Source organism: Cololabis saira, chromosome 23 (assembly GCF_033807715.1).
Source record: "Cololabis saira isolate AMF1-May2022 chromosome 23, fColSai1.1, whole genome shotgun sequence".
Classification (NCBI taxonomy): domain Eukaryota; kingdom Metazoa; phylum Chordata; class Actinopteri; order Beloniformes; family Belonidae; genus Cololabis; species Cololabis saira.
This window is the reverse complement of record NC_084609.1, coordinates 28,076,690-28,094,162: the sequence shown is the minus strand read 5'-3', so window position 1 is coordinate 28,094,162 and position 17,473 is coordinate 28,076,690. Positions and strand designations below refer to the sequence as shown.

General features: G+C 41.2%; 1 protein-coding gene across 1 annotated transcript in view; it reads right to left on the bottom strand.

Annotated features, from left to right (window-relative positions):
- Positions 1 to 860: 860 nt before the first annotated feature.
- The window catches only part of lrig3 (leucine-rich repeats and immunoglobulin-like domains 3), a 37,226-nt gene continuing 20,613 nt past the window's right edge, over positions 861 to 17,473 (bottom strand). The window contains exons 9-19 of the mRNA XM_061714585.1: positions 13,649 to 13,729; positions 13,486 to 13,557; positions 12,966 to 13,037; positions 11,689 to 11,852; positions 10,584 to 10,919; positions 8,641 to 8,922; positions 6,542 to 7,015; positions 4,409 to 4,567; positions 4,185 to 4,325; positions 3,043 to 3,276; positions 861 to 1,560 (exon numbers count right to left, since the gene is read on the bottom strand). Coding sequence (XP_061570569.1) covers positions 1,322 to 1,560; positions 3,043 to 3,276; positions 4,185 to 4,325; positions 4,409 to 4,567; positions 6,542 to 7,015; positions 8,641 to 8,922; positions 10,584 to 10,919; positions 11,689 to 11,852; positions 12,966 to 13,037; positions 13,486 to 13,557; positions 13,649 to 13,729 — 2,254 coding nt within the window. The 3' untranslated portion in view covers positions 861 to 1,321. The remainder of the gene's footprint in view (positions 1,561 to 3,042; positions 3,277 to 4,184; positions 4,326 to 4,408; positions 4,568 to 6,541; positions 7,016 to 8,640; positions 8,923 to 10,583; positions 10,920 to 11,688; positions 11,853 to 12,965; positions 13,038 to 13,485; positions 13,558 to 13,648; positions 13,730 to 17,473) is intronic.

The window sequence follows — 17,473 nt, the reverse complement described above, 5'->3', positions numbered from 1 at the left end:
GTGATGTTTCCTCCCAGCGATGATGTGGCTTTACTCCACAAGAGCGTCCAAACTACCAGACTTCAGTAGGAAGAGGTCACAACGCGGCTTCATAACGTCACGTTAACAGTCATTTGTTAGTCTGAAAAGCTGTCAACGTGCGACCTAATGTGAAATGAGAACCCAGAAGGGAATAATATTCCTTTTAATGATGAAAAACAGCCTTTTCACTCCAGTAAAATAGTATTCTCTCGCCATATACAGGACTGTCTCAGAAAATTAGAATATTGTGATTTTCTGTAATGCAATTACAAAAACAAAAATGTCATGCATTCTGGATTCATTACAAATCAACTGAAATATTGCAAGCCTTTTATTATTTTAATATTGCTGATCATGGCTTACAGTTTAAGAAAACTCAAATATCCTATCTCAAAAAATTAGAATATTCTGGGACTCTTAATCTTAAACTGTAAGCCATAATCAGCAATATTAAAATAATAAAAGGCTTGCAATATTTCAGTTTATTTGTAATGAATCCAGAATGTATGACATTTTAGTTTTTTTAATTGCATTACAGAAAATAAAGAACTTTATCACAATATTCTAATTTTCTGAGACTTTTCTTGTATGCTCCTAATAACTAACAACTTCAGTAAATGTAAGTTTGCCTGTTGCTGCCAGCGCAGAACTCTGATTGGATTGGATTTTCTTGCACAAGATGCTCAGTTTTTTTACGATATTAATGTTGTAATCTTGCTAAAGTGTCATAATACGGCACATGTTATAGTTTGGCTTTCCATACCTGGAAGCCATTAAGTTTCCACACTAAACGGTTAAACATCCCGTCTCTCTGGGAGCTGATGGATGACAGACCTGCACCATCCTCTGCAGCGTCCAGTATTTAACCCTTGAAATGTCACGGAAAACGAGCACTGACAGGAACGTAGCGGCGCAAATCAAGGTATTCTTCTTTTATTTTGTACATATGTGCAAAACAATGCTTCATTCAGAAAGCTGAAATAAATGAATAGGCAGGGCTGCAAAACTATCGTACACAAGATGTAAGCAAAAATAATGAAATCTGTTTATATACAATTTACAAAATATAATAAACTTTATATAAAAATGTATATAATCATCTATGTTATTTAGCTGAATCTGCATCATGGAAATACAGCTGTTGTGCTCCTTTTCCTTTGTCCCGGAGCGTCAGACTGCCTTTACATTCACTCGTTGCACGTCATCCGAGTCCTTTATTGCAAGTGTCCATCAGTGAGGTAGAAACGATCGTTGTTTTTGGTTGTCCTCTTCATGAAAAACAGGAATCCCGCTCGCCCAGCTAAGTGCTCATCCGGCGCTGAGACTCAGTCCTGCAGGTGTCGAACGGAAGTTCGTACACGTTGCTGATCGGCTCCGAGGACGAGTCCTTGCCGGCGCCGCCGTCCTCGCGCTCCGAGTCCAGGTCCAGGTCCGGCGCCGTGTACGGGTTCTCGTGCAGAGTTAGTCCGTTGTAGCTCGGCGGCGGCGAGGGGAAGCCGGCGTCCTGGCGAGGCCTCCAGGGGGTTTTCCCGAAGGTTCCTGCGGGTGAAGGAAGGAGAGGAGATCAGAGCCGAGTTCAGGGCTACGGTCTAGTGTTGTCCCGATCACGGCATTTTCAAAACATCGGTATCGGCCAAAAAAGTATCGGAACATACCTAGTTATTAATGTTTTTAATATATATTAAATCGTTTTATATATCGTTTCATTTAACGTCACTTCCCTCCAGCTAACATGGTTTACATGTTTGAATTGTGAAATTTTATATCTGTTCATGTTGCATTAAGCTGCTGCTATTCATTTCATGCCATTCAATGTTGCACTAAGGTTAAGCCAAAAAGTACACTGCAAAAACTCAAAATCTTACCAGGAATATTTGTCTTATTTCTAGTTAAAATGTCTCATTTTTTGTCAAAATATCTCATTACACTTAAAACAATCACCATCACAAGTCATCACCAGATAAATAACTTGTTATTTGACAATTTTCACCTGTTTCAAGTAAATTTTCACTTGAAATAAGTAGGAACATCAGCCAGTGGGACAAGATTTATCTTTTCATTACAAGCAAAAAAATCTTGTTCCACTGGCAGATTTTTCTACTTATTTTAAGTGAAAATCTACTTGAAACAGGTGAAAATTGTTGTTTTTTTCCAGTGATGAGTCTTGTTTTGAGTGTAATGAGATTTTTTGACAAAAAATGAGACATTTTAACTGGAAATAAGACAAATATTCTTGTTAAGATTTTGAGTTTTTGCAGTGTATTTTAATTTTCTTGTGTTTGTGGGTTTGACTGGATGTCATTCAACTATCTCTTTTGAAGTTAAATGTATTTATTTTTGTTATTGCACTATTCTGCACTTTTTGTTTTAGTTTAGAATTTCATGTTTTTACATTTTGTGGCACCAGAGCTGATAAGCTTTGTTGAAATATATGACCATGTTGTTCTCCAATGGACAATAAAAGAAACTTGGGATCATTTAGTTTTAGTCCTCTTTTCTTTTTTTTAATTCATTGCCAAAATGTATCTGATCGGGAAAAAGTATCGGAAATGTATCGGGAGCCAAAAAAAGTGATCGGATCGGGAGAAATCGGGATCGGCAGATACTCAAACTCAAGTTGTACGCTGTACAGTCTCTAGCCAAAAACCACTTAATTTATCACTCCTTGTAATTTATAGTATGTTTTTTGTTTTGTTTTTTTGTCTTTGTTTCTTGTCTAGATACCTCTGTTACTTGTCCAATATATCCATTCTTTTTCAATGTTTGAATCTAAATTACTAGTTTTGTTTTGTATAAAACCTCCTGAGTCGAGGTTCATAAAAGGGTAGGCATAATAAGCCTTGGCTTCAGCGTATATCTTTTCGGTGCCATTTAAAATATTGGACTATTTTTATGTTGTATCCAAATGGACAGAAATAAAAAGTCAAAACTCAAGTGATCGGGAAGGCATTGGGAGCTAAAAGATCCTGACCGGGACGACCTTACTAAGGCGGTCAGAGCAGCGGTGAGCGGAGGATTTACCCATGAAGGTGTTGGACGAGCCGACGCTCTCCGGGGGCTTCCCGGGGTCGGCTGCGTCGCCGTCCTCGGCGGACGGGCGGCGCTCGCCGTGCTGGGGCTGCAGGCCGGCGTTGGGAAGCTGCATCAGCACCGAGGACGAGCACAGGTCGAAGTGCTCCGACAGGAAGTAGTCCCTGCGTTTGCTCAGGCTGCCGCTGTACGACTCCACGCAGACACGCTGGTCCCCGGGACAGCCTGGAGAGAAACCACACAGGTCACAAACGGGATCCAGGGTCACCTGGTTGCATTTCTGTGGACTCATATAGGGCTGCAACCATTCCTCGATTACCTCCATTACAAAAAACATTGATGGAGGAATTTCCTCTTTCTCTAAGCCTCGTTTAAATAAAAAATACATTTAAACTTCAGGTTTTGCACCAGCTCTTTTTAACGTTACACAACGTACTAACACGCATGTGTCCCCTATAAAGCGGAAGAAGACGCCATTTCTGTTGAAGCGTGTTGGTCATGAATGTGATGTTGCGCAATTTACAAGCAGTGTTTAAGAATGTTTTTTTATTTTTGATACTTAGAATTTTTTTTTAAATGTTTCAGGAAATGTTAAGTTTGAAATAATTATTGGAAAATTGAACAAACAGTTGACTGTATTTCCCGGACTATAAGTCGCGTTTTTTTTCATAGTTTGGCCGGGAGTGTGACTCATACGTGAAATTATTAACACATTATTATCGCTACTGACGATGAGTCCGACGTAAGTGATGTAGAAGAGGAAGTGTTGCATCTTCTCGTTGTTTCAAAGTAATGAAGATTTCATTAGATTTTAGTTATTGGGAGTGAATTTTTTTTTAATATCTCAGGAAATGTTAAGTTTGAAATAATGTTTTGTTTTTTTTAATTGGAAAATTTAACAAACCGTTTCCTAGTTTGCATAATATGTAAATAAATGTAAATTATTCTCATAAAAGAAACAAATTGGTTGTTTTTGATAAGTAATCTGACTTATGTTCTATTGCATATTTATAATTGGACTTTAATTAAGCAAAAGTCAGTTTTATCTGATTAATCGATCACCAAAGTATTTGATAGCTGCAGCCTGAACTCAGACCATAATCCAGCAGGATAAAAAGAGAACGTGTACAGACCTGGGAAAGCGTCCGAGGGCTCGTTGGAGTAGATGTTATCTCGGCAGAAGAGCGAGCCGATGGGACACTGGTAGTGGCAGAGCAGCGGGTCCATGGCTGCGTCCATGTCCGGCTCGCTGCCCGTGTCCAGCTGGCAGAGACCTGGGGGGGGGGACGGGGGACGGGGTTAGTGACGGAGGTTCCTGGTTCTGAGGGCGGGGGGACGAGGGAGCTGCGTTACCCACCGTTCATGTCTTTGGGCTGCAGGTAGAAGCCGCTGATGGACGAGGACATGTACTGGTGGCTACTGCCGCTCTCTGACGGGATGTAGCCGTCCTGCCGCTCCGCCAGCGTGCCCTGGGAGGACAAGTAGCTGGGGATGTCCGCCGGCAGGTTGGTCTCATCTGCAGCACAGGAACACATCTCACATCAGAATTCACACATAACACAGACATAATTCTTTATAATAATTAGTGATGCACCGAAATGAAAATTTGTGGCCAAAACCGAAAATAATAATAAACACATGGCCCAATACTGAATAATACCGAACAATGGTTCTTCAGCAGTTTTTCATTTATTTTGCCAATTTTTTCAACATTGCATAAATCAAATAAATGTGCAGTGAAATACCCACCAGTCACAATTTGTCTTACTGTACTTATTGTATTTTTTCTCATAATCCTTTTTCATTTTCTCCCGTTCAAATCCAATTAATCGGGTCACGGCGGGGCTGATCTCCGCAATTTAAAGCCTTGTATAATAATTGTAAAAATCTGGGTTATTTTCTTGGAGGATCTCTTCATATCAGACAGTGAGGGTTCTCCACCACATCGGTAGTACGGGCCCTTTTCTCTGCTGTGCGTCCCGTCACCGTCTCCATCACCAAGCGGTTTCCCAAATCCAACTCAGTCTGGATCATTTCTCGTGTCCTCTGCTTTTTCCCCACATCCAAGTAATGATCTGACATGCTGACATGTTTGCTGTGTTTAACACTGCTTGCCCCCTCACTCCACGCTGTTCACTGTTTGATTGCGTCATCACGCGCCGTTATTAATTGTTCGGTTTTTCCCCCACTTATTCCACTGAACACCGAAAGTGTTTTTTTGTTATTTTCAGCCGAACAATTTCGGTTACCGAACATTCGTTGAATCACTAATAATAATATAACTTATTGTTCAAATATTCTTTCAAATAACACTCGAGGGGCAAATAGTGGTGGGATTATGTTCCCCTTACTTATGTCTGACTCTATGAAGAGGACAGTACTTTATACATCAGTTGCATATTGGAAAACCCTTCCAAGTGAGAATCGTGACATCAAAAGAGGCTGATTTGAAACGAAGATTAAGAATGTATTTGTTGTCATCACCTTAACATCATATAGCGTATCGGATTGAGTGAGATCAATACATCAAATTATATATGATTTGTATGATGTTTTTTTTTATTTCTTATTTGTAATTTTATTTATTTATGAATGAATTGAGATTGTATATTTGATTTTGGAAAAGCCGGAAGCTAAACAAAGGATCAACTAGTGCTCTGGGGGGGTATTGCACCGTGGCGAAATGGAGTGACGGAGAAGTCTGAAGGGTTCTCGACGGCATCACAGCAACGGCGAAGGCTCTGCGTTGGTTTAAAGGGCTGAGTATACTTCTGCGTCACACACACGCAGAGCACACGGCGCACCCGTGGTGCCGTCACGAATCGTTCAGACTTCTCCGTCTCTCCGTTTGGTCGCGGTGCAGTACCCCCCGCGGCCACTAGTTAGCGATCTTTTTCTGAATGGTTTATCCGACTTTTTCCGGTCACAGTAAATCAAAGAAATAAGGACAACTATTGTGCAAAAAACAAAAACAAAAAAAATCACATATAAACGAAGAAAAAAGCCCTGGAAGTTCACTACTGATTCAAACCGGAAACCGGAAATGCTTCGCTTTCAAACGAACCAATCACAGCCCTCTCGGTCTGCGTGTGGTCTGCGTCTCCTCGACGCGTAGTTACAATTTTCGGGAGGTGCACGTCACTGACGGCGCATGTGACGGCGTGTCCTCTGCGTGTCCAAAAACCACACGCCGTAGACACGGCGTCGTTTTGACGCAGAAGTGTAATTCAGCCTTAATGCAGAACCTTAATTCAGGCTAACTCGATTACAAAAAATGATGGAGGAATTTCTGCCTCGAAACCTCGTTCAAATAAAAAATACATTTAAACTTCACGTTTCGCATGGGATCTTCTTAACGTGACACAAGGAAGACTAGCTTTCGTTTTGTCGTCAGCTAATGGGGATCCTTTTAAATAACCAAATAAACAAACACGTGTTGGTACCAGAGGTCGGTCAGGGAGGAGACGGAGGGGTGGTGTCGGGGCCCCACCTGTGTTGGTGACGCTGCAGTCCTCGTTGCGGCGGCGTGTGTGGTAGATGATGACCACCCACACCAGCGACGTGCCCACCACGCAGCACACCACGGCGATGATGACGATGCCCACCGTGTTCCAGCCGTCCTCGGCCGAGCCCGAGTTCACGAAGCTCATGCCGGCGCCGCCCGGCGCCCCCGGGTCGCAGTTGGGGTTGGAGAGGACGGCCAGCCGGATGTTGCCCCGCTCCGTGCCCAGCGCGTTGGACATCTCGCACGTGTACTTCCCCGCGTCCGCCTCCGTGGCGTCCACGATGATCAGCAGCTGGTTGGCGGCGGCGAAGAAGTGGCGCTCCGTCACCACCAGCGGGCTGTCGTCCTTGGTCCAGTTGAGCCGGGGGGGCGGGCTGCCGCCGGCGATGCACTGCAGCACCGCCGTCTCGCCCCGCGCCACGGTGCGGTCGATGAGCGGGCGCAGGAACGATGGCGTCTCTGCGTGGAACAAAGCAGCAGAACAAGTTTGAGAGAAAACCCGCCAGAGTCACGTCACTAGGACTGCAATGATTCCTCCAGTAAGTCGAGTAACTCTGCCTTGAAGTAGGGCTGGGCGATATATCGAGATTTTAATATATATCGATATATTTTCAAATGTGATATGGTACAAGACAATATCGTTTATATCGATACAGCTTTTTTTATTTTATTTTTTATTTATGATTTTGATATAGCTTATTTTGTGACAAATTGACTTGAAGGTTTTATTTGAGATTTGCACAAATGTTTTGTTATTTGCACAACTGTCAACCTCAGTGGAAAAGTCTGCCTGTTACTGTCTACATTGTATTAATTGCACAGTGTATTTTAATTTACCGGTCATTGTTATGCAGGAAAGGGATATTTGTTTTATTTTATTCAAGAAGCATTTTTATTCTATATATGCAGGCAGTTTATTTTTATTTCATTTGTTTTATACATGTTGATATTGTGCAGACCTCTGTTAATAAAGGAACCTGTGTGACATTTGGCACGAGGCTTTGTATTAAAACTGTTTTTTTAAGGGTTTGCCTCAGAAAAAATGAAGCTAACAGAGATGCTATGCTATACTGCTTTGGGGGAAACCCCAATTATAGCACAGAAAAAATATCGATATATATCGAGTATCGCCATTTAGCTAGAAAATATCGAGATATGACTTTTGGTCCATATCGCCCAGCCCTACGTTGAAACCTCGTTTAAATAAAAAATACATTTAAACACTATTTTTGTTTCGTTTTTTATGTTTCAGGAAATGTTAAGTTTGAAATAATTTACAGTTTACCGTATTTTCCCGACTATAAGTCGCGTTTTTTTTTCATAGTTTGGACGGGGGTGCGACTTAAACTCCGGAGTGACTTATGTGTGAAATTATTAACACATTATTACCGGCACCAACGATGAGTAAACGACGTAAAAGAGGAAGCTCCAGAGTTGCGGAGTTGTTTAAAAGTGACACCGAGGATGAAGATTTAATTGGATTTTAGTTATTAGGAGAGACACGGATGGTTTGGTAAACTGAGCATGTTATTTATGCTATAGTTATCTGAATAATTCTTAATATGTTATGTTAACATACCAGGCTCGTTCTCAGTTGTGTCATGTAACGTAAGCAAACCGTACAATTATTCAGCCTGTTGTTGCCTCTATTCTATTTTTATTTTAAATTACCTTTCAAGATGACATGTCTGTTCTTGGTGTTGGATTTTATAAAATACATTTCCCCCAAAAATGCGACTTATATTCCAGTGCCTTTTATATATGTTTTTTCTTTCTTTATTATGCATTTTATGGCTGGTGCGACTTGTACTTATAGTCCGGAAAATACGGTACTAGTTTGCATAATATGTAAATAAATGTCAATTATTATTATAAAACAAATTGGTTGTTTTTATTAAGCGATCTGTCTTGTTTTCTATTATATATTTATAATGGGCTTTGATTAAGCAAAAGTAAGTTTTATCCGATTAATCGATTTGATAGAATAATTGATCACCCAAATATCCGATATCTGCAGCCCTACCAGTCCCCCGTAAACACACCGGGTGGAACTAGAACGTGTGACTGAGCTACTGGAGTCTCACCGAGCACGGTGAGCGTGGCGTTGGCAGAAATGGCCCCGGCCGTGTTCTGGGCCGTGCAGCTGTAGACGCCGATGTCCTCCGTCTTCACGTCCACGATGAAGAACACGTCGTCCTCCGGCATGACGTGCATGCGGCGCTCGCGGGCGGCCGGGAAGTCGGTGCCGCCGTCCTTCTGCCAGGCGATCTGGGGGGACGGGTGGCCGACGGCGGCGCACTCCAGCCGCGCCGTGGCGCCGGCCCGGATACTCAGGTCCATGGGGATCTTGGTGAAGGATGGGAGCACTGGGGACGGAAGAAAAACACCTGAGTTAGACAGGAAATATGGATAAGATCACTTTCAAAAACATGTGTCCATGTTAAAACTATTCGTAATGATGAACATTTGTATGTAAATAAAAAAGTTGTACCCAGAATTCTGCTGTCACACACGAGTCTGATCAATTATTAGGGTTAGGATTGTTTTTATGTGAGTATGAATCTAAAAGCTGTGAGTGCAAAGTCTTGATTATGAATACAACTCTAATTTCTACGACTACGAGTCTTCACTGTGAACACGAATTCAAGTCTGTGGGTACGAGTCGAAAAACTGTTGAAATGACGTCACAGGCAGGTCATAAAGTAAATAACTCATCCAACATTTATTTATTTTTATTTAGTTATTTATTTCATGAAATTGTACCGTTTTAAATAATATACAGTTTATGGATGTAAAGACTAACGACATGCCAGTTAGTGCTTGCATTATCTAGCATTAAAAGTTGGCTTAAGTTAACTAATTAGCACTAATGAAGACAAAACAAAACTAATTCGAAATATAATGTTGACCAAAATATGGCTTTTAATGATTTAACGTTATAAATTGTGCCAGTTGGCATATAGATCGGTCCATTTTGTATATTTATAACATATATAACGTCATTTGTATAAGTTTGGTTTCAATTCCTCTTTGGTGACTGTTCTGGGTCAGTGCAGTTATTTACAACGAAACATAAACATTACGACGTGTATATTTTAGGGTTCCTACACATTTTTCAAGGTCAAATTCAAGCACTTTCAAGGGTAATTTTCAAAATCTTCAAGCACCTTATCGCTGGGGTAAAATATCTACAGGAATATATATATACTCATAATTATTTTTTCCGCTTTTTATCACAATTATGTACATTCTATCGTGCTGTAAACATCTAGTTATGTTTCATCTTACTGATTTTATTTCTCCTTGTAATAACTAAACCAGGGGTCGGCAACCTGCGGGTCTAGAGCCTCTTTAGCGCCGCCCTTGTGGCTCCTGGAGCTTTTTCAAAAATGTTTGACCTTTTTTTCTTCTTTTTTCCTTTTTTTCTCTTTTTTTTTCCTTTTTTCTCTTTTTTTGCTTTTTTAATTTTTTCTTCTTTTTTCATTTAAAAAAAATCTTTTTTCTTCCTTTTTCCTTTCCTTTTTAATCTCAACATTTCGACTTCTTTCTCAAAATTTGACTATTTCCTCGACATTTCGACTTTTTTCTTGAAATTTTGACTTTTTTCTCAACATTTCGACTTTTTTCTCAAGATTATATTTCAACATTAATCTCGACATTACAACTTTTTTCTTGACGTTTCGACTTTTTTCTCAAGATTGTACTTCAACATTAATCTTGACATTTCGACTTTTTTCTCGAAATTTCGACTTTTTTCTCGAAGTGCATAATGAAAACATATTTGTTTTTGGTCCAATATGGCTCTTTCAACATTTTGGGTTGCTGACCCCTGAAACAAACTATACACTCTGATCCCAATTTTGTGAAAGACACAGAGTTACAATTTTCAAGCACTTTCAAGCACTTAAACTAAAATTCAAGCAATTTTCAGGCCTTGAAAACACAACAACGAAATTCAAGCGCTTTCAAGGATGTCAAGCCCCCGTAGGAACCCTGATATTTGTGTAAGTTAGAGACTCCTACTTACTGTTGACGGTGAGCCGGGCCTTGGTGGAGTAGGACGAGCCGAAGTGGTTGGATATGACGCACTGGTACTTCCCCTCGCTGGAGAACTCCACGCCGCGCAGCTGCAGCGTGGTGGTGTACTCCGTCACCTCCGTGTCCCCGCCCGCGCCCTCCTGCACCCGCAGGTGGGCCTGGTTGTGGATCTCCGCGTCCTCCAGGATCTCGTTGTCCTTCTTCCAGGCGAAGGTCATGGGCGAGTCGCTGGAGCTCGCCGCCGAGCACAGGAACGTCACGTTGGTGCCTTTGAGCGCCGAGCGGGTCTCCGGCTGCACCGTGATCTGAGGCTTCGGGAAGTCGTCTGGGAGGAAGACAAAAACGGATCATTACATCATCATTACATTACAACTTTTGGTTGTTTTTTTTTGTTTATCCCCAAAAAAGGAATGTTTTGTTGGACACGAGAATAACTGGTGCCATGTTTTTGCCTTTAAATATGTTTAAAGGTATGAAAACATTAAAGTGCTCAGTTATAATTGCATAAATTGTCTATATTTCATTACTTTATATACTGTCTTGGGGTTACATTTGCAAAAAATGCTAAAAACCAAATGCTCAAAAATTAAAAACCAAAATAGAACAAAACGAAAATGGAACAAATAAAAACGGAATGTGGGAAAAAATAATACAGATTTCAACCGTCTCTGTTTGCTGCCCTGGATCTGTTTGTTAATTCTGACCCACATGATGTTTCTCAAAGCAGTTCTCTCAGCATTCTGGGAGCTGATTGGTCCTTACAGCATCATTAGCTGCAATACTTGCTGTTTAATCTCAATATAACACTAGTATTAATATGTTGCATAACTACAGTCATATAATTCATGCAACAGCTCAAAAAACAGTTTTAATAACACTAACCCAAATCAATCTCGGAATCGAATCAAATCAAATCTTGATAATCGATTCTGAATCTTAAGAATCGGAATCAAATCGATTCTTGACATTTGAATCGATCCCCAGCCCTAGTGTCCAGGTAGGAACACACTCAACAATCTGGTTCCGGTGTGAGTGGAAAACCTGCGGCGTGTTTCTGAGATGTTGCGGTGCGTGGAGATGCGAGTGTCACTCACCGCAGACGAACTCCTCCTGGCCGACAGCGAACACGCTGCGGCCCTTGAGCATCTGCGGGTGGGCGCAGCTGGCGTTGACGCAGGGCAGGAAGGTCTGCTCCGCCACCCAGACGGGGAGCCACTTCAGCTGGCAGTCGCACAGCAGGCTGGACGTGTTCAGGAGCCTGCAGGAGGAGGGGAGGCAAGGCATCAGAAACACCTGTACACGGAGGTAACTGACACTAATGCAGGTCTGAGCCCACTTAACCATAAGTTGTAAACAGTACGCGAGTTGTAAAAAGAAATCAGTAGGGATGGTGGATTTTATCATATGGTGACAGATAATTTGTGCTGATTACAAATAATATAATATATTACAAATAATAGCAGTGACCAAAACACCTGCAGAAATACTGCAGGAATGACATAGCAGCAGTTAAATGCAGCCTTCTGTAAGCTTTAAATATCCACTGGACTTACATCAAATACATCAAAACACAACAATAAAAAACAGTTTTCTGAACTTATCAATATGACTCTGTCCTTCACAGGACAAGTAAAATGGATCACTGCAAAAACTCTAAATCTTAACAAGAATATTTGTCTTATTTCTAGTTAAAATGTCTCATTTTAGTAAAAAAAAAATCTCATTACACTTAAAACAAGACTCATCACTGGAAAAAAACAAACAATTTTCACCTGTTTAAGTAGATTTTCAATTAAAATAAGTAGAAAAATCTATCAGTGGAACAAGATTTTTTTGCTTGTAATGAGAAGATAAATCTTGTTCCACTGGCAGATTTTTCTACTTATTTCAAGTGAAAATTTACTTGAAACAGGTGAAAATTGTCAAATAAGTTATTTTTCTGGTGTTATTTTTCTGGTGATGACTCTAAATGTTGAAATAGCAGTAAAACCACATTCATTGATGAAATGACATAAGGGATGGAAAGGGGGGATGGCAGTTTTACAGGGGGATGATTTGGACCGTTTTTATTTCAGGGGGGGATGCCATCCCCCCTCATCCCCCCTCAACTCCAGTACTGCTTGTAAACAAGGACCAGTTTTTAATATCTGCATGTTCATGAATGTGGCAATAAAAATCAAACTGCTCATAATAGATAAAAGATTGAGGTCAGAACGGTCCTGCAACGTGGAAAGACAAAGGAAACGGAGCGTTTTCAGCCCAGCGGTGAGCAGTGTGTGGTTCTGACTTTCCCAGCAGCCCATAATGACTTTCACCTGGTGTTCTGTAGAGCAGAAACACCGAAGCGGCGCTCAGACGCGACCACACTTACAGCTCTTGCAGGCTCCTCATCTGGGAGAAGGCGTTCGCTTGGATGGACATGATTGCGTTATTGCTCAGATCTCTGCGAAGACAAAGATGAAGAAAAAAAAAAGGAGGTTAAAGCCGATAAGATCTTCTTGTAGGGGGATCGACGTCGGCTGCACGGAGGGAAAGGTCTGGGCTCCAGAACAATAAAACTCTGGGCAGCAGTTTTGCTGCGTTAATCAAGAGAGGCCCCGACTCTGCTCCGAGCTCGGAGCTCTGGCTACGGCTGGGAAACAGCCCTAATGAGAATCAAATGCAGCTGTTGCACACACACTCTTCTCCTCTTTCCTTTGTGATCGATATAGTTTGGCAGACGCGTTAAGATACGAGCGTCTGATTTCTCCACATCAAAGACGGGGGAGCGGGAGAGAAAAGGCCGCTCGGCTGCAGCGGCTCCAACAAACACACTCTCATGTCTGACCGTGATTCATCCTGCATTCGTTTACACGTTTGGAAACAATCAGTGAAACGCGAGGCCGACTCACAGGTGCCGCAGAGCGTCCAGGCCCGAGAAGGACTTCTTGGTGACCGAGCGGATCTGGTTCCCCTGCAGGAACCTGGGAACAAAACAAAAGCTCTGATCACTTTTACGGGTCTGGCTTCATCACGTTGGCTCGGGGATTCCAGCGGAGCGACGGCCAAACTCACAGCTTCTTCAGGTTGTCCAGGGCGGAGAACGGCCCGTTCATGTCCTCGATGGTCCAGGATATTTCATTATTTTGGAGATCCCTTTCAGAGGAAACAAAGACAAACCGCTGCTGTAAAAAAAAAAAGTCCACGCCCCAGAAAACAACTGAGCTGGCTACGCTAATAAAACTTTACGCGGCTTTGCATCTCGTGTGAGGGCGGAATATGTTCGAGACATTAAAATTATACTCAAAGCGCCTTCGCTTTGACAGGAAGTGACTTTCTGGCTCGTGCAGCACTTTTAAAAAGCTTGATGGCTTTTTTTGTGTCGTATGGAAGGAAAAAAAAAAGGTTTTACTGCAAACTGCAACATGTGTACTCAATTTTAACTCTCATTTGCGGGGATGATGCATATTTAATATACACTACATGCAATTTAAAGATGTCGCCTTATGTGAGAAATTAAAAAGGCGTCAAAGGAGCTAAATTAAGTAAACAAGTCAATCTTTCACTGTGTCTCTGAAGGCGCTCCAGTTACTTTTTTAGGGTAATTAATGAAAAAGGAAATGAGATACAGTCAAACTAACAATGTACAATTTTTTTCTTAATTTAATAGAAGAAAAAAGGTCACAAAAAACTTAAAATGGCTCATTCTGACTCAAATCCCTGATAAAACCTGACAGAATGACATCACGTTAGCAGGTGATCGAGAACATTATGTCCCAGAAGGAAAGATTCATGTATAATTGGTAGCAAACACACCAATCAGACATAAAAAAGCACTACTAGTAGAGCTGGGTATCCATTCAGATTTCCAAAATCGATTAAATTCGATTCACAAGAGCCTGATCAAGTAGTAAGTCAGGATATTTCAGAGACAGTACCAATATTACTTGAATATGGAAGAGATTCTCAGAAAAGCAATGCTGTAAATTGTAGAAACTAACTCTAATTTGGTACTTTATCAAAAATATTGTCCAGTTCATTGCTGGCTTTGTGTTTTTTTTAATCCAAAATGCATCCAAACATCTGATTTCAGCTTTGTTGGTGGTGCCTTCAGTGCCCTTGCCATGATGTCCAACAACACTCTCTACCTCGTCCTGAGATCTCGTGAGATCGCTGGTCACGTCAGAATACCCGGCTTTAAACAGCAGGCTGCATTACACCCGGTGGAAATAACATTAAATGATCGATTTGGGGATTTTATGAATCAATATTGGATCATTCAAAGGAAAATCGATTCAAATTGATTCATTCATTTTTTTAACCCAGCCCTAACCACTAAGTATTTCCATGAAAAGCGTGAACGCTGCCTGGCAAAGCGAACAGAGGCAGCAAAGCTAAAGCTTAGCCCGCTAAACATGTAAGTAATGAGAACTGACATGGATCATAAACAAAACCAGTTTCCACCAGCGAGTTTTTAAGTTTTTAGGCCACAGAACAAAATCAAGAAACCTAAAATTGCTAAATCACTCAAATTCTAGCAGATAAGCGTCATAATTCATGCTCCTCAAACTACATTCAGAGAAACTGATTATTTTGGATTCTTTACACAAAATGTGAATCTCGGCACGTCAACAACCATCCAGTTATTTAATCTCAAAGTCGGTTATTTGGGGAAACAATAAAAGCCTCGTAATTTGATTCAGTTGGAACAACAGAAAAAAACATTTATGATTAAATGTTGCTAAATGTGACGTATTAGACCTCCACCTGTTTTATCAATAATGATTAAACTTTACATTTGAAATAATCAGAATTAAAAATAATATCTGTACGAACAAAGAAAACTAGGATTTTATTTTGTATTTCTAAAGGAGCACCAGAACAACACCCTGGATAAATGACCACACTCGCTCACTGAGGAAGGACTGTCGCAGAGCTGAGAGAGTTTGGAGAAAAAGCAAACTCACCATCCACCTAGAAATTTAAAAAAAATCAACGGTCACCTACAACAAAGCTGTGCGTCTGGCAAGACAGGCCTATTTCTCTGGCATTATTAATGAGAACAAGACAAATGCCAGAGTCCTTTTCTCTACCATCGAACAACTTTTAAACCCCCCTGAGTCCTACAAGCAGTCGTTCCCTGCGTCTAAAGCTAAGTGCAATGAGTTTGCATGTTTTTTTGGTGACAAAATTTCTAACATTAGAGCTGGTATTATGAGTGGTGCCACTAGTGCAAATCCTCAAACTGGAGCTAATGGTGCCAGGGTTGACCTCCCCAGTGGGCACCTTATGTCATTTCACGCAATTAATGAAAATGATCTTCGCAGAACCATATCTAAGATGTCATCATCCTCCTGTTCATTAGATACAATTCCCACCTCTTTTCTCAAAGAAATCCTAGAGAGCGTGATTGGAGATATACTTAAAATTGTAAACAGCTCTCTGCAGTCAGGCATATTTCCAGACACACTGAAGTCGGCTGTAGTTAGGCCCCTCCTCAAAAAACACAATCTCGATCCCTCTGTGCTGGCCCACTACCGTCCCATCTCTAATCTGCCCTTTCTGGGCAAGGTTCTAGAAAAATGTGTCTTTCACCAATTGGACGTGTTCTTACAAAATAATAATGTGCACAACAAATTCCAATCGGGTTTTAGGAAAGGTCACAGTACCGAAACAGCACTCGTTAAGGTGATTAACGATCTGAGAGTGTCTGCTGACAAAAAAAATGTATCTGTTCTCCTACTGCTCGATCTAACGGCGGCATTTGACACAATTGATCACTCTATTTTAATAAAACGCCTAGAGCACTGTGTAGGTCTGTCTGGATCAGCCCTATCCTGGTTTTCATCCTACTTAGCAAACAGAACTTATTTTGTTAAATTAGGTGAGTTTGAATCAGACAAACACCACATCAACTCTGGTATTCCACAAGGTTCAATTCTTGGTCCCCTACTGTTCTCCCTATACATATTGCCGCTGGGGGAACTCATTACCAATCACGGGGTGAATTTTCATTCCTATGCCGATGACACCCAACTCTATCTTTCTGTAGCTCCAAATGATCTCTCTGCCCTAGACCCACTCTTGACCTGTCTGTTCAGCATTAAATGTTGGATGAGTGAGAACTTTCTGAAGCTAAACGAGGATAAGACAGAGGTTCTCATAATCGGCTCCAGTGAGCAGAAAACAATCATAAACAGACAACTTGGCAACCTGGCTGTAGATAGCAACAGCACAGTCAAGAACCTGGGTGTCATTATTGACTCCGATCTGAATTTTAACTCACACATAAGTTATGTTACTAAGACTGCCTTTTTTCACCTTAGGAATATTGCTCGAATCAGAGCCTACCTGTCTTTGGATGATGCTAAAACGCTGACCCACGCCTTTGTCTTTTCTCGTCTTGACTACTGCAATGCACTTTTTTCGGGCCTACCAAAGAAAACAACAGACAGACTACAACTTGTCCAAAATGCGGCAGCCAGAGTTTTAACTAAAACCAAGATGAGAGAACATATTACTCCAGTTTTAGCTTCACTGCATTGGCTTCCAGTTGCTTTTAGGATTGATTTTAAAGTTCTTTTACTTGTTTATAAAGCTCTGAATGGTCTCGCGCCTCCCTACCTGCTGGACTGCCTCCCTAAATATGTCCCAACCCGCCCCCTCAGGTCTTCCACCGCTGACCTGCTCGTTGTGCCCCGAAAAATGAAAACTAAAAAATTTGGTAAAGCAGCCTTCTGCTTTTACGGCCCAACTGCGTGGAACAAACTCCCACTGTATCTCCGACAGGCAGCCTCTGTGGACATTTTTAAAGCGCAGCTGAAGACATACTTTTACACACTTGCTTTTAATTGATCTTTTAAATTATTTTAAAATACTGTCTGTATTTTGATTATTTTA